At 35.5% G+C, this 22,047-nt stretch overlaps 1 protein-coding gene across 1 annotated transcript in view; it reads left to right on the plus strand.

Moving 5' to 3' along the window:
• EYS (eyes shut homolog) overlaps window positions 1-22,047 on the plus strand; it is a 1,726,005-nt gene that overhangs the window by 1,133,711 nt on the left and 570,247 nt on the right. Inside the window, exon 28 of the mRNA XM_059941649.1 lies at window positions 1,138-1,250. Coding sequence (XP_059797632.1) covers window positions 1,138-1,250 — 113 coding nt within the window. The remainder of the gene's footprint in view (window positions 1-1,137; window positions 1,251-22,047) is intronic.

The following is a 22,047-nucleotide window of genomic DNA, read 5'->3' on the forward strand; positions in this document are numbered from 1 at the left end:
ACAAGTCAAAAGCTTGCTTTCTTTCTCTTCCCTTCTTTCTTTTCTTTTTCTCTTTCTCTCTTTCCTTCCTCCCATCTATGTTTTTCTTTTTCTTTCTTGATTTCTTGTTTACTTTCTTTTTCTTTCTTTCTGATGTTACACTCAATGAGAAGCCAAGTCTTGAGAATGTGAGCAGTGTATATTAGTAATTCAAAAATCAAGGTGGACAACTTATTTTTCAGTGTCTAAATACAATGATTGCCCTGGTCATGATTTGCTCCATCTTAGCTTGAATTTTTTAATAATAGTGAGAAACAGAAGACAGAACCTGAAATAAATACTCATTTCTAACTATTGAGTCCTTTTAGTTTTTCTAATTTCTTTTTTTAACACAATGTACATTTATATAGACATATAATTACTGGTGTCATACTGCATATTCACAGTGAATACAATGAGAAGTCATGTCTGTTTAAGAGGTTATATTTGTTCATCAAAATGAATGCTTTCCAAAGTCATTTTCTCTTTTTGCTCTTGGCCCTTTGGCAATCTTTCTGGATATCTTTTTTTGCACAAGTTATTCCAAAAAGGATAAGTCACACAACTGAACACAAAAGGCATGCAGAATGCATCAGGGCTACAGGATGTGACAAAATATTTGTAGCTTATTCTGTGTTTCCTTTGCCCCTGGAAAGAGAAATTTTTCTTGCTGTTCCATAGCTGTGGATGGGATAAGGTAACTAATGTCAAAAGAAAAAGTACAAGGAACAGAGGCAAAAGATGGAAGAGTGTAACTTCTTGATGGATAGGATGAGTGTATCAGCTTTTTTCCTATGTTCCAATAAATAATGAAAATGTTTTCTTTATTCCTATGAGTGACTTTGTGTAATTCATACCATAGTAAGATACAGATTCCAAGTAATTTTTGACTAAAATGGTAATCTTTCCTACTAATTTTTAGAATAATATTTATGAAAGAGTTGTATTAATTTCTACCAATATATTGAATAAATCAAATCAGACCCCCCAATCTGATTGTACTCTCTGACTAGTTTGCAGCAAGAATAATACATTGTAGAAATAGTATAAATTACACTCTCTCTCTTTCTCTCTCTGCCTCTCTTCCTCTCTCTCCCTCCTTCCCTTCCTCCCTCTCAGATTTCTGGACCAGTTGAGAATTTTACTGGCTGCATAGAAGTTATAGAAATCAATAACTGGGGATCTTTCATCCCATCCAAGGCAGTGAAAAAAATTCACATTGACAGTTGCAGGTAAGACACTACTAATGATTTCTCAAATACTTGTTCAAATAACCACTCCAAAAGTACCATATCCATTTGAAATCATCTAATCAGGACTAGAATATATTTTCTTCATTTTGCTTTCTCTTCCACTTTTACATTTTATGTTACTTTCTTTACAGACTATAGCATTTTTAAGCTACATCCCAATTAAGTTGGGCCATTTATTTATAATGAGTTTCTGCTTTGTGCTGTATAAGATTCAGCATATCTACCAACAAATGATCAGTTAAATATGATCAAAAAACATCATCTCTCAGAGCATTTCAAATATAAGCACACTGACAGTCATGTATGTGGTGTATTGTTTAGGGTAGTGTTTAATTCTAAAATATTACTCTCAAAAAGTTGTCATTGTGCTTAAATTTTCATTATTGGTGACATTCCTTTCAGATAATCTGCTTCTGGATACAGAAATCTCTACCTGTGGGGCAGAGGGTGGTGGAGCAGGACAGTATAAAAGCCTGTTTGTCAACAGAAGAAACACACTGATATATTCTACTAAAAATTTTTGAAATATTGAAATTCTACTATTCACTATGGTTTAAGGTGAATAAACAGTCACACAGTGACTGTCCTTAAGGAGTTTATAGTGTAGTAGAGGAGATATTGATGAAATATTCAAACTAACATATACAAATGAAGAGTGCTTTAAGAAAAATAAAAACAGAAGGCTATAAGAACATTACATATTTGAATATAGCCAAATATTTCCTTCAGCGGTAGGGGGAAATTGTGTATATTCAAAAATTAAGGAAATACTTCAGAAGGTAAAAGGATAACTCATTCCTCATTGTTTCCTCTTTGGCTAATACATTTAAATATTTATGTGGCACCTATGATACCAAGCTTTTTTGTTTGCTTGTTTTGTTTTTAATCAAATGAAAACCTAATATCTTACAAATTCACACTGAATAAGTTCTAGAAAATTTAATATAAATCCAACACCAGTAAGTCCTTATATTTTACCATTTATTCCTAATTTATGTTGAAAGTCTATCTCCATTTTTAATTGGTTTGCAGTTAGCAGTATTTCCTAATATTTAACTCTGAAATTCTTTGCTCTCTGCCTCTGTGTGAAATACTATGATCTGTTAACTTATAGTTAAATGAATTAAGGGCAGTCACTAGGTAGCAAATTCATTGAAAATGATAGAATCTTTCTATAATTTATATAATAATCTGTTAATTTAGCAATTTGATAAGCAAACTACTTTTTTAATTTTGGGAAAGTAGGGCACATTTAACTTTTGTTTTAAGAATGAGTATAAAAGCCCCATAGCACAGGGAGATCAGCTCGGTGCTTTGTGACCACCTAGAGGGGTTGGATAGGGAGGGTGGGAGGGAGGGAGATGCAAGAGGGAAGAGATATGGGGACATACATATATGTATAACTGATTCACTTTGTTATAAAGCAGAAACTGACACACCATTGTAAAGCAATTATACTCTAATAAAGATGTTAAAAAAAATGAGTATAAAACAAAACCAAAAATTGTGTGATCTCAGCTATGTGCAAGGGAATTCTTAACCTTGTCTTTTCTTGTTCTTTCTTCTCTAGAGGACCTATTTTGTTTACATCCAATGCCATTTGGTCGTTTGACCTCCATTTTGTGATATTGTTTTTTTAAAAAATATGAAGTGATATTATCCCTCCCTACAATATCCAACACAGCTGTGAACATATAAAAGGCACTTTACTTGTGTTTAGAGAAAGTGGAGACTATTAAATTTCTCTGGACATTTACACTGTCCCTCTCACCAACTACTACCACCACTTTATTTTATTTAAGACCACTTCTCCTAAGAGAGCTATTATATTGGATTGGTTTGTAATAGTTTTCAAAGCCTAATTCTCTAAATTATTGGCTGTATGACACTGAGTAAGGTTTAAATTTGCCTGATTCCTCAGTCTTCTCTGTAAAATCAGAAAAGTAACCTTTCCCTCATAATTATAAAGAAGATAAAATTGGACTGTCTTCTCTGTTTAAAGTTCAGTGAGGCTGGTCTTCTTTGCCAAATTTTCCACCATTTCCAGAAAGTTGCCCTCTAGTCCTTTCTCCAGAAGCCACTGCATCATCTCCCCAAGCCCTTCTTCACCAGTCTGGCTGCTTCTCAACATTTATGACCTGATCAGAGAGGCCTTCCTAGACCTCCGAAAATGAAGTGACCTCCCATGCATGTCTCCTAGTCACTCTTTATTTCCATAATTTGTTTTTTATTCTTTATGAGAGATGCCACTATTTGAATGTAGTTTTCATTTGATCATAAGTTTCCTTGATGGCTCCCTTACTATGACCTGAGCTCCTTGCAGGCATGGACTCTACAGGCCTCTTCCACTCCTGTTTCCCCAGGGCCTCGAATAGTAGATGCTCAAAGATGTGCAGTATAAAATATTTTGTGATCCTACTATGATTATTTCTTCAAACAAATTTTTATTATGAAATTCCTTTTAGATTCAGTGTACCAAGTGATTCTCAAACATTTTGGTCTTTGCGCTCTTAAAAATTATTTTGACTGCAAAGAGTTTTTTTACATGGAATTGTTTATCAATATTTACCATACTAGAAATGAAAACAGAAGAGTTTTAAATATATTTATTATTTAACTCATAAAATGAAAAGATAAATTTGCTACATAACCTCAAATAATATGTTTTTATGAAAAATAAATACACTTACCAAATCAACAAATAAAAATAATGAGAAGATTGGTGGTTTCACATTTCTTGCAAATATCTTTAATGTCTAGCTTAATGAAGATACTGGATTTTGATATATGTTTCTGCATTCAGTCTGTCCAGTAACTGTTCTGTTGAAGTAGCTGAAGAAATTCAGTCTTCACATAGATATGTACTTGGAAATAATAGGGGTACTTAAGTAGCCTTTTCAAGCAACTGGGAATACTCATCTTTGATATTACACCAAAACTTGGTAAGTTATAGATTGTTAAACATTAGTTGCAATGTGAAATGTAAAATCCAATCAGTGAACTTTTCATATTCTGTAAATGAAAATCCATTGTTTTATCTTGCATTTTGAATGAATCTTGTACCCATGCACAATTTTGTACTATGTCCAGAAAAATATTGGTTCCTTGAGTTATTCAAGTAACCCAAATGTCAACACATATCAATATAAAATACTGAAAAATCTTATCTGTGAATATCCCCTCCAATCTCACCAGAGTGTCTTTAAGTATTGTAAAGCTGTCAAGTGCAAAAGGGTGCATTTTAGATTTTTCCAAAATTCTAATATTTGTCTTAAAACTCAATTTTTATCATTGGCAATGAATACTGTTAGTTGTTTTCCTTGAAGTGACAGTCTCATTTTGTTTTTGAGAAAATGTCTACCTAATACCTAAGATTGCATAACCATAGTTTGAATACTAGTTCTTTCAAGTAAAATTGTCTGCCATGAAAAGAAGCAGCTAGTTGCTCTCACACATCAAATAATCACAAATTGCTTCTTCTGGAGACAACCTTCACACTTCAGCACGCAGAGAAGTATACTTTATGCATACTCCCCTTTGCTTCACACACCTTAGTAAAAAGGCATATACTTATAAATTATAATTTTAAAAAATAATAATTTTGCCACTGCCTCAAGTACACTCATGTGAAATTTGGATTTTTAAACTGTTAGTAGAGAACACTATACCTGTTAGTATAACTTGGTACTACTATTTTTAGTCATCAGCAGTTTTCTCCACCATTGTTCTTGGATCACCAGTGCAAATGTAAACACAGTGAAAAAGTCAAATAACATGTTAGTATCATTATTAAAAATATTTTAACCTCGCAGGCCATATGAAAAATTATTGCGGTCTCCCAGACTCTATAGGGTCTCCCATGAGAACTGCTGCTTTCCTTTAAAATGCCTGATGGCACTCTGTTTACCTGATCATTACAACAAGGCTTCTCTACAGATGGCTGTTTCAACAGTAGAGGATTCCGGGTGATTCAGAATTTTCTTACAGGGACTGTAGTCTTAGCATCTGATATTACTTTTTTTTTATAAATTTATTTATTTATTTATTTATGGCTGTGTTGGGTCTTCGTTTCTGTGCGAGGGCTTTCTCTAGTTGCGGCGAGCGGGGGCCACTCCTCATCGCGGTGCGCGGGCCTCTCACTGTCGCGGCCTCTCGTGTTGCGGAGCACAGGCTCCAGACGCGCAGGCTCAGTAGTTGTGGCTCACAGGCCTAGCTGCTCCGCGGCATATGGGATCCTCCCAAACCAGGGCTCAAACCCGTGTCCCCTGCATTGGCAGGCAGATTCCTAACCACTGCGCCACCAGGGAAGCCCCATCATCTGATATTACTTTTAACACTGAGATGCTGCTATTGAGAAGCCAAAACCAAAATTAATACTAGCTCCTGTCTTACACACATAGAGTGAATATCCCCAAAATTTGTGGATCTCTTGCTTGATGCATTTTTAAATTGACCAAAAGACTTAAATTTTTAGAATAGTATGTTCTAGTTCCTCACCTCTTTCTTAGCAATCAACTTTATACTGGTGATATAAGAAAATCCAGCAATAACTGGAAATTTCAGCATAGCAATGACAAGAAAATCAATTCACCTATTATGGTATTTGGGGTTTTGTTTATTTTGTTGTTGTTGTTTGTTTTTTTGTTTGCTTGAATTTTTCTACCAAGGTTTTTTCCAGTGATAGAATTGACAATTATATTTATTTATATAACAAATCCTTTCACCTTTAGATTGTTATATTATTTCCTGTCTATTTTTTTTAAACATGGAAGAAATTGATTTGTCTTTTCTTTTAATTTATTTTTTTATTATTTATTTTATTTTTGGCTGCATTGGGTGCTGCAAGCAGGCTTTTCTCTAGTTGCGGGAGAGCGGGGGCTACTCTTGGTTGTGGTGCTCAGGCTTTTCATTGCCATGGCTTCTCTTGTGGAGCGCGGACTCTAGAGTGCAAGCTCAGTAGTTGTGGCGCACGGGTTTAGTTGCTCTGGGGCACGTGGGATCTTCCCGGACCAGGGTTCGAACCCGTGTCCCCTGTATTGACAGGCGGATTCTTAACCACTGTGCCACCAGGGAAGCCCCTATTTCCTGTCTATTTTAATAGGAACCTATATTTACTTCACCTGTGTTCTTAATAACTACATAGTGTATACCTCAGGCAGGAACTTTTCACCATGTACTGGCTTATGTCTTATATGAATTTGATCTTCCATTCAGGCTCAGGGATCAGGTACCAATGTAGTATGATGTCAAGAACAGCTAAATCAGTTATTCCTCCTCCAGTTTTCTTCCCTAGAGAGGCACCCTGATGTGATCCAGTGACACTCTGATGAGCCTTATTAGAAATAGTAAAACATTGGAAAGCAGGGAAATGGATGTTTAAAAGGATGGTAAACATGATGAAATACAAGCCAGCTGAAAAGAATGAAATTCACCTATATGTGTCAATATGGATAGATCTTATAACATATTGAGTGAGAAAAAATGATAACTATGGCAGCATACCATTTTTGTGCACTTTTAAAGCTGCATTATATCCAAACAGCCATCTTACCCTTTATTACGCATTCTCAAATGTCTCTATATATTATTAAATAGTCTGGACTAAGTTTTATTTGTACTCTCTTTTAAATAATTACTATTTCTGAAGGAGTATGTTATGATAATGGTAAGAAGTATTCACGTCAAAGGCAATGATTCAGAAACAAAAGGCTGAAAGCACCAGAGATCATTTTCTACTTTTTAACTGTTTGTTTACAGATCATCTCAACAGGCCACTAGTATCATTAAAATGAGTATTATTGGCTTTTCAGAAAGGAGTAAGTTATATAGTACATAGCATGCTGTTATAAATTTGTGGTGCCAATCTAAATGCCCTACTATTAAATAAATATTTGATTTAAATGTTTTATTAGTAGAAGATTAAGGCATAGTTTTAACATCCTAAGTAATATGTAAAATGTCATTTATTTTTTTAAAAAACCCTCCACCATCATTTTTAAGTAGACAGTATGAACCTTCAAAACAAAATCTAAAAGAAAAATTTGATTGCTCAGAAATGGGAATCCAAAGGTTTATCATTTATTATCTTCAAAAACATAATAAAATAAGATCTAAAATGAAATAATATGTTACAATTTTCTCCAGTTCTTTAACCAGTCTGATACTTGTCTCATCACAATGTGCCGATATGAGATCGATGCACTCTTGGTTTCCTAGAGACGTGATTATCATTTACAAGTAAAGGCCAGATGATGGAGAAGAGTTGAAATTGTGGTTTAGTATTCAATGTACATTTGTACATTTGGGACTGAAGAGATGAGAGTTTGCCACGTGAAGCTGAATCTATCACAGGTGTAGGAACTCTGTTTTGAATGTGTCTGCCCTGACTTGCCTACCTTTCATGACCGACAGCTGAGTGTAATGGTTTCGTGTAGATGAACCGTGCCATGAGTTGCTGATTCCCATGATGAGGACAATAGTATAGGAGAATTTTAATATCTACTACGAAGTTTAATAACAGATGACTATAGTTAATAATACTGAACTGAACACTGAAAATTTGCAGTAGATTTCAGGTGCTCTCATCGTAAAAAATGTGGTAACTATGTGAGGAGATGGATATGTTAGTTAGCTTGACTATAATAAACATTTTACTACATATATGTTTATCAAATCATCATATGTACACTTTAAATATATATTTTATTAAAATAAAAATAATAAGTTTCAAAGGAAGCACCTAATATCTACAGTATTATTAACAACCATCATCATTTTGTACATTAAATCTCTAGACTTATTCATCCTACATAACTGCAGCTTTGTACCCTTTAGCCAACATCTCCTCACTTCCGACACTTACCTACCCCTAGTAACCACTGTTCCACTCTCTACTTCTGTGTATTTGACTTTAGATTTCACTATAAGTGAGGTCATGTAATATTTTTCTTTCTGAGAATAGCTTATTTTTTTCACCTTTTTTTATCGAAATACAGTCAATTTACAGTGTTGTGTTAGTTTCAGGTATACAGCAAAGTGATTCAGTTATATGTATATATTGTGTATATATATTATATATATATAACCTTTTTCAAATTATTTTCCATTATAGGTTATTAAAAGATATTGAATATAGGTCCCTGTGCTATACAGTAGGTCCTTGTTGTTTATCTATTTTATATGTAGTAGTGTATATATGTTAATCCCAAACTCCTAATTTAAAAAATTCAAAAACATATTGCTGTAATTTACATCAAAGTGTGTTCTGCCTGTATTTTCCTCTAGGAGTTTTAAAGTATCCAGTCTTACACTTAGATTTTTCTTTTTTTTTTTTCTTGGAATATATTTGATTTACAATGTTGTGTTAGTTTCAGGTGTATAGCAAAGTGAATCAGTTTTACATATACATATATCCACTCTTTTTTTAGATTCTTTCCCATATAGGCCATTACAAAGTATTGAACAGGGTTCCCTGTGCTATACAGCAGATTCTTATTAGTTATCTGTTTTATATATAGTATTGTGTATATGTCAATCTCAATCTCCCAATTTATCCCTCCCCCCATCCCCTGGTAGCCATAAGTTTGTTTTCTACATCTGTTTTGTAAATAAGTTCATTCATACGCTTTTTTAGATTCTACATATAAGCAATATCATATGATATTTGTCTTTCTGTGTCTGACTTAGTCCACTCAGATCTACTTCGAGTTTATTTTGTTTATGGTGTTAGAGAATTTTCTAATTTCATTTTTTTACATGTAGCTGTCCAGTTTTCCCAGCACCACTTATTAAAGAGGCTTTTTCTCCATCGTATAGTCTTACCTCCTTTGTTATAGAAATTGACCATAAGTGCGTGGCTTTATTTCTGGGCTTCCTATCCTGTTCCATTGATCTGTATTTCTGTTTTTGTGCCAGTACCATACTGTTTTGATTCCTGTAGCTTTGTAGTATAGTCTGAAGTCAGGGAGCCTGACTCCTCTAGCTCCATTCTTCTTTCTCAGGATTGTTTTAGTTATTTGGGGTCTTTTGTGTTTCCATACAAATTTTATATATTTTTTTGTTCTAGTTTGTGAAAAATGCCATTGGTAATATGATAGGGACTGCATTGAATCTGTATACTGTCTTGGGTAATATGATCTTTTTGACAATATTGATTCTTCCAATCCAAGAATACAGTATATCTTTCCATCTGTGTCATCTTCAATTTCTTTCATCAGCATCTTGTAGCTTTTGGAGTACAGCTCTTTTGCCTCCTTAGGTAAGTTTGTTCCTAGGTATTTTATTCTTTTTGATGCTAGCTCATTTCACTTACCATACTGTCCTCCACTTTCATGCATGTTGCCATAAATGGCAGGATCTCCTTCCTTTTAAAGACTGAATAATATTCCAATCAATTATATATACCTATGAAAATTTCTTTATTAATTCATCCATTGGCAGACATCAGGTTGTTTCCATATATTAGTTATTACTTCAATGAGCATTGGGGTGCAAATATCTCTTTGAGGTACTCATTTCATTTCCTTTGGGTATATGCCCAGAAAAGGGATTGCCAGATCATATGGTAATTCTATTTTTAGTATTTTGAGGAATCTCCATATTATTTTCCATAATGGCTGTGCCAGTTACAATCCCACCAACAGTATACAGGTCTCCCATTTCTTCAAATCCTCCTCCAAACTTGTCATCTTTTGTTTTTGTGGTAATAAGCTCCCTAACAGGTGTGAGGTGGTATCTCATTGTGGATTTGATTTGCATTTCCTTATGAGTAGTGATGTTGAGCAAGTTTCCACATGCTTGTTGACCATTTGTGTATCTTCTTTGGAAAAATATCTACTTGGGTCCTTTGCCCATTTTTTTAATCAGATTATTTGCTTTTTTTGCTATTGAGGTGTATGAGTTTCTTATATATTTAAGATATTAACCCTTTATCAGTTATATGGTTTACACATATTTTCTCCCAATATATGTTGCCTTTTCCTTTTGTTAATTATTTCCCTTGCTGTGCAGAAGCCTTTTTTTTTTTTAATGTAGTTCCTTTTGTTTATTGCTATTTTTGTTGCTTGAGCTTTTGGTATCATATCCAAAATATCATTTCCAAGGGCCAATGTCAAGGAGTTTTTCCTTAGGTAAAACCTTTCTGGGAGTTTTACAGTTTCAGGTCTTATAGTTAAGTCTTTAATCCATTTTAAGTTGGTTTTTGTTTATGGTATAAGATAAGGGTTCAATTTCATTCTTTTGCATGTAGACATCCAGTTTCCCAACACAATTTATTGAAATTTATATTAAATATGTAGATTTATATGGACTATATATTAAATTTTTTTAAAGATGATATCAACTATATCAAGTATTTTAACCATTTAAGATTTAAGATTTAAAATCATTTAGGTTATAGTGGAAGCTTTGCTTCATAAACTCATACTATGGAAAATGTTTTAGCTGTATTTTAATCAAATTCTACAGTTCTACAGGGAAAGTGCAGAGATGATCTACTACGTACTTGGAAAATATTTGTATTTTCTCAGACAGCTAGACTCACTCCCATATATCAAAGATTTTTTGTTTGTTCTTGTTTTTAATTTTGTAAATATATGGGAATTTGGGAATAAAAAGGTACATATATGTGCTTGGAAATAAGTTTTCTTTAATTTCTGGATTCTCCAAATAAAAACTAGATAATCCCAGTGGTCTTAATAATAAATAAAATTTAGAAAATGAATAGTTCTTATATCTATAACTGAATTTTTTATTATTTCTTATATTTTGTGATATATCTGATATATTCAGTTTCTTTCACAATATGTTTAAATGATTTCTCCTCTAGAATTCTGTAATGGATTTGATCACATATTTCAGGATTCTTTTGATTTGAGAATGGCAAGGTAGCTTTAATCTGTATGAGTAGAGGTTTTTTAAGAGTACATATGGGACAAAAGAATACACAGATGAGTTATCCAATGACTAGACATGCAATTGTGTCTAAAGATACATTAGAATAGAGCTAGTAAGTGCATAATTTAAGTCTTTTAACAATCTAGGCTTTATTAACATCTAAGGTACTTAATTGCATATTTGTGTAAATATTTATATTTCTTGCAATTCCTCAAATATCAGGAATGGAGTGATCATTGTGAAATCATAATTTCCTTTAATGTATTTAAAAATGACTTGATCCCCACGCATACGTAAATTCTGTTCTCCCCATGATCACTAGGGTACTTATGTTTAAAAGCATAGCTTCTGTCACACTCTCTTTACTTACATTCCTCAAGTGAAGTGACACCCTGATGTCACTTGCACTCTGATTCTAAAGCTCAGAGCAATCAAGTGGGAAGGTGAGAACAGTGACTCTAGAACCATGCCTTAGATGGTTTTGCACCATATTATCTGTGTGACTTAGTGCTTCCTTCATTTTTATGTGGTGATGGTGTCAAGAATGCTGGCCACACAGTGTTGCTGTAAGAGATGCATGATTAAATATACATTTAAAAAAAATTCTTAGAATAGTGTCAAATACCTAGCAGGTACTTATCATTATTAGCTATTGTTTTCATTGTAATTGTTGTTTCTCCTTTGTTCCTCCTCATATTAAAAATCAACGTTATCCTTTTTCCTAGATTTTTCCAAAGAAAAGCTAACATGAAATTAGGGTGGTGGAGGTTAGGAAAAAGGGGTCAAGTATTTCAGAGAACAGAATAACAAGGCAGAAATATGAAACATTGAATATTATCCATCTTTGGTTTTAGAAATCCCTTGACCATTTCCACCTCAGGTATTTCTTAAGATCTGTTCTGGGCCTCAGTCCCAATCTTATTTCAAGTTGTGTGCCCTCCCTAGAATATGTCCTCATCTTATTATTATAGGAATCCTTAATCCCTCACACTCTAGAAACTCAATTTAAAATTTTCCTATCATAGTAAGAAGAGCAATTAACTTTCATTATGTCATTTTTTTTTTTTTAACTTCTGCACTATGTCTCAGGCCTATATTTTCGGAATTAAATGTTCTGTCATATTTCACAAATAAACGCAATTCTTTCCCTAAAAGTAAGTAAAATTTTTTTTTCTTATTACACAGATTTGATCACAAAACATGGTTAATATGCTGCAACTCCAGAAGGATTGCCTTTGTTGAGTTACACAGATGGAGACTAGAGAACCTTTTAATTGCTAGTTAACTAGATGGTTTTATGAAAAGTGGCTTTGACTCAAGTTGGTGTATTTCTGTGGCAGAAAAGTTTATGTCAGATATACCAAGTTTCAAAGTTCAGTTCTACTGCTTCCTATAAAAATAACCTTGGCAAAATTACTTAACCTCTGTATTTCAGTTTCCTTACCTGTAAATAAGGACAATAAAAATGGTTGACATGAGGACTGAATGACATTGTATAGAAGCAATGCACTTAGCACATTGCCTGGACATGGGAAGGTCTTCCATTTTGGTAACTCTTATGATTAGCCATCTTCACATATGTTTATTTGACTGCATTTCCAATCAACTAGGAGAATAGTCATCTAAGAAGAATAATGATTTCCATGAGAAGTTCAAACGTGCTAACTTTAGTTTTTTAACTATTTTTCCCAGTACAAAATGAACAAAATAATATACTAAAATAAATAAGAAGAAATAGATGCAAAGACACTTAAGAGCAGAATACAAACAAGAAATTTTTAGGTTTTTGTTAAACTATAAATTGGGTTCATTTCTATTCGAATTTAACTTTTTCACTTTGCATAAGGTCTTTTAACTGAATATATTTTCATTTCTCTGCATTGTAGAAACTTCCCAATGTTCTATTCCTGTTTCATTCAAATCTCTGTGCATTGTATGCTTTCCTTGACAATTGAAAGATATCAATATTTATATTTTAAAGTCTAGTTTAATACTTGGGAAATGAAACATTCAAGAAAAAGAAGTTATTTTTAGTTTTGCAATGAAATGGATATAGATAGCTTTTACTTATACAAATATATCTGGTAGAAATTGATAGGAATCTTTTTTCAAATGGTATTATTTGAGGGTCTGATAATATATAACATGTTTTATTATTATGAATAATAGTACCCATGGTAGTGTTCATGATTAATAATGGCTCTGCAAAAACTATCTCCTATGTTCAAAACAGTGATGAGCCTGGGAATGTCATATACCTCAGGGCCCTTGAGCTTCTATACACTGCACTACACTTTAGACATATTTTCAATTTCTACTTTTGTTATTAATTGATGGCAGTCTCCCAAGTGCTTACCATTACTTTCAGAATAAGAGTTAAATTCTCTATCAGCTTTGCAACAAAACAGTTCATTCACCCCCTCCATAATAGAGAACTGCCCCACAGAAATAGTTGCACAGCCAAGAACACATTTGTTCAATTCTCTCCACAACCCACCCACTCCCCTTCTTGCATTTGAGTGGGATTATGGAGCTAGTTCTCATCCATGGATGTGAGCTGAAGTAAAGTGTCTGATCTCTGGCCTGTGATGTTCAGGAAGTGCATTTATTGTCATTTACTAGATGAAGAGAACTTTAAAGATCTAACATATGATAGAAAGCTGTTTCTGTAACCACTCCCCCCAAAAAAAGAATTAAGAATATATAATTCTGAGAGCAACACAGGCTTATTAAGATCTATCAGAGACATAAAATAACTAAGCCATGCAGCAAAGATCAATTCAGAGGATGCTCTATCTCCTTCAAGCATGCTGTTCAGATGACCTCAAGGTAGCTGTCATTAAGTTGAGAGATAAAGATATAAGAGGAGAAGAAAACAAAAAAATAAAACCAGCTTGAGAATTAGACAAGGAAAGAACATTACAGGTTGTTACTAACACAGACCAGGCCAGATACAAATAGAGTAGTGCTTTCTCAATGTTAATGGAAGTATACTGCCAAGAAACCACAAACCTGGATCCAAAAACACCCTGAAAATATAAAATGTCTCTAGGGCGCCCAAAGTTTTACCAGCACGAGACATTGTGTGAAAGACCTGCCTTCACTAAGGGACATATACTGCCCAGAGCCCAGTTCAGACACGACCAGGGAGGCAGTCCAGGCACCATGGACAGGGAATAAGTCTAATGGAAGAAATAACTCTCTACAGGGCTGAAGCAGAGGTGTCACCGGGGATAACTTCCTGTTTTGCATCATCTCTGTGCATTCCCACCCCTTGCCTTCTGAAGGGACATCCAGTGCCATTATCCTCTCCCTGCTGCAGCTGTTCAAATTAAGAGTGGGGATTGTTTTTGAGTCTGTAAGGAGCCACAGCCAGATCTGACGGGAAGGACTGGGCATCACCCAGAAACCCTTGACTTTGAGCTGGATGTAGTAGCTGGATGAGACTGGGAAGGGGCTGGGCATGTGCTATATGGAAGAAAGGGTCACGTATGGACAGTTAAGTAGCCAGAGGCACAGACTAAGGGAACCTCACTAGCTGTCAGCCAGCTTGGACTAAAGGCAGTTGCTGAGAGAGAGACGACCTTTTCCAGGCACCTTGCCTCTGAGTCCAAGTTCAGCAAACTGCAGCCACAGGATAAGTTCACCCATCACCTACCTGTCCTCACAAGGCCCAAGCACAGAGAAGGCTTTTTACAGTTTTAAACAGTTGGAAGAAAATTTTAAATAATATTCTGTGTCCCTTATAAATTAAATAAAATTCAAATTTCAGTGCCCATAAATAAAGTTGTACTGGAACAGAGCCACACCCAATCATTTACATATTATTTTTATAGCTGCTTTCAGGCTATAACCATAAAGCTGAGTAGTCATGACAGAGATGTATGGCCTTAAAAACAGCTTAAAACATTTACTATCTACCTCTTTACCGAAAATGTTTGCCTGTAGCTTATATAGGTGGTGCCCCAGAACTCATTCTCATCAATAGAATTGGAAGAGAAATGAATTATGTCACTTACTGACTAAAGCATATGAAGGAGGCCAGCTTTTTCTGCACTTTCTCTCTCCCCTCACCTTCTGGCTGGATGCAGAAGCCTCCAAGTCACTAGCTAATGGAGAGTCACAGGATGGAAGGATCCGAAGGTCCTGAGTCAGTGTATGGAGAAATCTTGCCCCCTAATCCCATTGAATCGGAAGACTAGCATTAGACCCCTAAGCAAGAAAAATGAATGGTTGTTAGGCCACTGAAAGTTCGTGGTTACTTGGTTACAGCAGTGAAGATTATACAAACAGCAGAGTGTTTCTGCTTAGCCTCGACATCCTTGCTCATATGGTTCCAGTGTATCCCTCCAGCTCTGTCTTACCATTCCTCCATCCTACAAACAGTTTCCTTGATTTTACAATGTTTTTAACTCCTGCCGTGCTGTGGATATTGAGATAAATAAAGAAAGAGATCCTGTCATTAAGAAAGTCACAGCATCTTAGAGGGAGGAAGCATTGACAGACAATTATCATAAAAGTGAGGATTACTATATAAATACTTCCTTGGTGCCATGAGAGTGGCTGTGATTGATGGAAAGACATCAGCAGACACAGGGAAAGTCATTTAGTGTAGCTACAGGATGTGGCTTAGTAGCACAGAGTCACCACAGCTGGTCCCTTAATTCCAGAGAAGGTACTCAGCTGCAGCAGATGCTGCCGGGTGTGGTGGACAGTCCCTTCAGGCCTTTCAAGAAACTCTCTGATTACCATGATCAGGTCCCTTTTTTGCAGACTCTGGCAATGTGTCTGCCCACTCAGCAAGTATACATAACTGGTAACCTCAGAAAATCCTGTGTGCTTATTATGAGACTATATAAAATCAAGTTTCTGAGTCAAGTTTCTAAGAATACTACTTGGTCCCAGCTGGGTCTGACCACAGATGTGCCTGAGCTTTAGCCCTGTAATATTCATTCATTCATTCATGTATTCAGTAAATATGTATTGACTTTTTAACTGATGGTTGGGTTCTTTTCTGGGTATTGAGATATAAAGATGTAAAAAACAGGCCCCTTCTGCCCCTTGGGAAGCATAGTCTGGTGCATTTTCAGGAGAAAGGGGTGGAGAGATGGGAAAATACCTGTCAAAGCAGGCATCTCAGAATCAGACACTTTACCTGGTCTCCCTCCTTCAGAGTTTAAAACATCTTTCAAATGTTGGGGAGAGGTAGAGGTTTCCCATACCAAGGGCATCCCTGCTGTGGGTGAATATCATATTCCATAAGGGCACTGGGATACAACAAAACAAAACCAAGATTCATTCTCCTGATGAATATATAAATGCATAAGGAACTTTATGTTGCACGGAAGAAAGGCATCTATCCCAGCTTGAGAAAGGATGGGTATGATTTATAAAGGAAAGCATGCCTGATTTTGCTTCTGAAGTGAGAGTTTAGCAGAAGAAGAGGGGAAAGTATCCTAGATAAAGAGACAGGCACTTTTTAACGGCTTGTTTTGTGTTTCTGGAGCAAAAATTTGAGACAGAAAGTCATGAGAGACCAGCTTCAAAATGTAAGCTCTAATGAGATGATGAAGGTTTGGTAGGTGGAGGGTTTGGAACTGTGGGCGGCAAGTTCAGACCTGCTTTTAGGTGGATCAGCTGGATCCCTGTATATTGTTTGGAGCCTAAAATTCAAGATATAAGACTAGACTTAGGAAGACCGGATAGGAAGCTATTTCAATAATCTAAGGAAAAGTGAGTGCCTGACACAAGTCAGTGTTTGCAGAAATAGAGAGGGATGGACACATCTTTTATTTAGAAGGAACAACAGCTAGATATAGCTACTGTGTCAAGCAGATTAAGAAGAAAAGAAGCCAAGAATGACTCCTAAGCTTTTGCTGAAGTATCAGGGTACAGTAGAGGGCATCAGCAAGTATCACCAGAGGAGATGCAGATGTTGATGGTGTGTCAGCCTGGGTTGTGCCCTGTAACCCCAGGGATCGGAAGAGAGAAAAGAGGAGAGTAACGTAGAGCTTACAAGAGGAAGTGCTCTTGAGCCAGAGACTGCCCGACAATAAATGGGATTGAGGGTTCAGTCTCACTGGTCTCTCCTAGAGGCCACATAAATGACTGTCTCTCAGGACAGTCCTCCAGGGGAGGAAGGGATAACCTGCTGAACACCACCTAAGGCTGGACAGACTGACCCAAGTCTCTAGAAGTGGTGAGGTTCAGAAGACCTAAAGTGGTGCCTCTGAGAGTCTGATACAAATAGTAACATGCAAATTTCCATTTTGGACATGTAGATTTGAACTCTGTTTTTTTTAATTTTTGTTTTATGTTGGAGTATAATTGATTAACAATGTTGTGTTAGTTTCAGGTGTACAGCAAAGTGATTTAGTTATGCATATACCTGTATCTATTCTTTTTCAAACTCTTTTTTCCATTTAGGTTATAACAGCAGAGAACTCCACTCAATACTCTTGTGGGAATAAGCCTCTGGCTAGATAGGTACAGCAGGCAGATTTATATTAGGGAGTCTGTGGCTTAAAGTAATGATATGAATAAAAAATATGTTTGGGAATATTAAATATAAAAATAGCAGATAAAACCATAAAAGTGAACAAAGGAATTCAAGGAAAGCTTGCAGAGCTAGAAGAGCAGGTGGCCAAGTGCAAACATCTGAGCACTGTTTACTTCTTAAAGCTGCCTGTCCATAAAGCACATGCAAGAGACAGCTCTTTGGAGGGTCTCCAACTGTCTTTGCGCATATCTTCTTGCAGCGGAGTTTCATATACCAGTGACACCAGTGTTCTTCACAGGTATTCTGTTTATCTGGAATGTTTTGTCATTCATATATCTCATTTGGAAACACATCAGTTCATTAATTCAATTATTCAAAATTTTGTATTGGAGCCCCTGCTAAGTGTTTGGGCCTCAAGGCTGAACTTTCCAGACTGGCATCTTGACTCCATGGAACATTCAGTGAAGTTACTTCATACCAGCAATGGAGACTCCAAAAGTTCAATATAAGCCCCCCTGTGAAAATATGGTAATCTTTCAAGTCTGTTATTAAGCATGAGCAAGATATGGAGGACACTCAAGATATCTTGTTCCTTTTAAATAAAAATGATGCCATGATGTCCACTCTAAAGACAGAGATTGGCATTTGCAGATGTATGCACACCATTGGTGCATAAATGCTTCTGGTATTACTGTCTCCTGACATCCAAGAAAGGTCAGACCCTCCACATTGCTCTAGTGCTAACATAACAAAGATTGAAACTTCCAAAGACAACTCACTTGTTGCATATCCGCTCTCTATCTGTTGTGACTAGTGTACTGAGATATAAATTGATTTTATTCATTACAATGGTTAGCAAGAATATACAGCATTCAATCCTTTTCATTATACCATATGCTTATTTTCACATTCCAGTAAGCATTGCTTAAACTTTTAGGTGATAAAATTCCAAGGATTTAATATAGCATAATATTAATATTTTGCAAAAATATATGTAAAATCATATCTCATGGACATGGTTGTCACTCTCTGAATAGTACACAAATTATTTTGTGACAGATACTGGACAACAATTGTCACTTTTAATAGTCCCTTTTTAGCTGTCTTTGGAAGAGTGGCTAAATGCAGTGATTTAATTAAACAGAGTGAAAATAGCTTTTCAATGTTACTTTCCATGTATATAGTTTTTCTTTTTTAACATCTTGATTGGAGTATAATTGCTTTACAACGGTGTGTTAGTTTCTGCTTAATAACATAGTAAGTCAGCTATACATTTACCTATATCCCCATATCTCCTCCCTCTTACGTCTCTCTCCCACCCTCCCTATCCCACTCCTCTAGGTGGTCACAAAGCACTGAGCTGATATCCCTGTGCTATGCGGCTGCTTCCCACTAGCTATCTATTTCACATTTGGTAGTGTATATAAGTCTATGCCACTTTCTCACTTCGTCCCAGCTTACCCTTGCCTTTCCCAGTGTCCTCAAGTCCATTCTTTACATCTGTGTCTTTATACCTATTCTGCCCCTAGGTTTTTCATAACGATTTTTTTTTTTTAGATTCTGTATATATGCGTTACCATATGGTATTTGTTTTTATCTTTCTGACTTGCTTCACTCTGTATGACAGACTCTAGGTCCATCCACCTCACTACAAATAACTCAGTTTCATTTCTTTTTATGGCTGAGTAATATTCCATTGTATATATTGCCCCATCTTCTTTATCCATTCATCTGGCAGTGGACAGTTAGGTTGCTTCCATGTCCTGGCTATTGTAAACAGAGCTGCAATGAACATTGTGGTACATGACTCTTTTTGAATTATGGTTTTCTCAGGGTATATACCCAGTAGTGGGATTGCTGGGTTGTATGGTACTTCTATTTTTAGTTTTTTAAGGAACCTCCTTACTGTTCTTCATAGTAGCTGTATCAATTTACATTCCCACCAACAGTGCAAGAGGGTTCCCTTTTCTCCACACCCTCTCCAGCATTTATTGTTTGTAGATTTTTTAATGATGGCCATTCTGACCGATGTGAACTCATTGTAGTTTTGATTTACATTTCTCTAATGATCAGTGACGTTAAGCATGCTTTCATGTGTTTGTTGGCAATCTGTATACCTTCCTTGGATAAATGTCTACGTAGGTCTTCTGCCCATTTTGGTATTGGGTTGTTTGTTTTTTTGATATTGAGCTGCATGAGCTGCTTGTAAATTTTGGAGATTAATGTATTGTCAGTTGCTTAATTTGCAAATATTTTCTCCCATTCTGAGGGTTGTCTTTTCGCCTTGTTTATGGTTTCCTTTGCTGTGCAAAAGAAGTTTCATTAGGTCTCATTTGTTCATTTTTGTTTTTATTTCCATTTCTCTAAGAGGGGGTGTCAAAAAGGATCTTTCTGTGATTTATGTCATGGAGTGTTCTGCCTATGTTTTCCTCTAAGAGTTTTATATGTCTGGCCTTACATTTAGGTCTTTAATCCATTTTGTGTTTATTTTTGTGTATGGTGTTATGGAGTGTTCTAATTTCATTCTTTTACATGTAGCTGTCCAGTTTTCCCATTACCACTTATTGAAAAGGCTGTGTTTTCTCCATTGTATATTCTTGCCTCCTTTATCAAAAATACGGTGACCATATATGCATGGGTTTATCTCTGGTCTTTCTATCCTGTTCCATTGATCTATATTTCTGTTTTTGTGCCAGTACCATACTGTCTTGATTACTGTAGCTTTGTAGTGTAGTCTGCAGTCAGGGAGCCTGCTTCCTCCAACTCCGTTTTTCTTTCTCAAGATTGCTTTGGCTATTCGGGGTCTCTTTTTTTTCCATACAAATGGTGAGATTTTTTTGTTCTACTTCTGTGAAAAATGCCATTGGTAGCTTGATAGGAATTGCATTGAATCTGTAGATTGTGTTAGGTAGTATAGTTATTTTCACGATGTTGAATTGTCCCATTCCAAGAACATGATCTATCTCTCCATCTATCTGTAACATCTTTAATTTCTTTCATCAGTGTCTTATAGTTTTCTGCATACAGGTCTTTTGTGTCCTTAGTTAGGTTTATTCCTAGGTATTTTATTCTTTTTGTTGCAATGGTAAATGGGAGTGTTTCCTTAATTTCTGTTTCAGATTTTTCATCATCAGTATGTAGGAATGCAAGAGATTTCTGTGCATTAATTTTGTATCCTGCTACTTGACCAAATTCATTGATTAGCTCTAGTAGTTTTCTGGTAGTGTCTTTAGGATTCTCTATGTATAGTACCATGTCATCTGCAAGCAGTGACAGCTTTACTTGTTCTTTTCTGATTTGGATTCCTTTTATTTCTTTTTCTTCTCTGATTGCTGTGGCTAAAACTTCCAAAACTAGGTTAAATAATAGTGGTGAGAGTGGGCAACCTTGTCTTGTTCCTGATCTTAGTGGAAATGGTTTCCGTTTTTCACCACTGAGAATGATGTTGGCTGTGGGTTTGTCATACATGGCCTTTATTATGTTGAGGAAAGTTCCCTCTGTGCCTACTTTTTGGAGGGTTTTTATCATAAATGCGTGTTGGATTTGTCTAAAGATTTTTCTGCATCTATTGAGATGATCATATTGTTTTTCTCTTTCAATTTGTTAATATGGTTTATCACATTGATTGATTTGCATATATTGGAGAATCCTTGCATTCCTGGAATAAAACCCACTTGATCATGGTGTATGATCCTTTTAATGTGCTGTTGGATTTTCTTTGCTAGTATTTTGTTGAGGATTTTTGAATCTATGTTCATCAGTGATATTGGCCTGTAGTTTTCTTTCTTTGTGACATCTTTGTCTGGTTTTGGTATCAGGGTGATTGTGGTCTCGTAGAGTGAGTTTGGGAGTGTTGCTCCCTCTGCTATATTTTGGAAGACTTTGTGAAGAATAGGTGTTAGCTCTTCTCTAAATGTTTGATAGAATTCGCCTGTGAAACCATGTGGTCCTGGGCTTTTGTTTGTTGGAAGATTTTTAATCATAGTCTCAATTTCAGTCCTTGTGATTGATCTGTTTATATTTTCTATTTCTTCCTGGTTCAGTCTTGGAAGGTTGTGCTTTCCTAAAAATTTGTCCATTTCTTCCAGGTTCTTGTATATATTTTTAACTTCTAGTAAACCATTGAGCTTTGGCACTAACCTTTACTATTTCCATTATTTAAAATGGAAACAGAGATTGGGTGCTTGGTTTTTTTATATAAGCTAGTCATATTTCATCAAGCTCCCAAACATTTCTAGATTTTATACTGAAAAGCCTCTGTTTTACAATCATTATTGCACCACATGATATTACTATAAAATAAAGTACAGAACATTAGACAAAATGAATATTCTAAGCATATTTTAAAAAAAGATTCATTCACTAGAGACAAATCGATGAAAA

This window comes from Balaenoptera ricei, chromosome 12, assembly GCF_028023285.1.
Source record: "Balaenoptera ricei isolate mBalRic1 chromosome 12, mBalRic1.hap2, whole genome shotgun sequence".
In the NCBI taxonomy this organism is placed as follows: domain Eukaryota; kingdom Metazoa; phylum Chordata; class Mammalia; order Artiodactyla; family Balaenopteridae; genus Balaenoptera; species Balaenoptera ricei.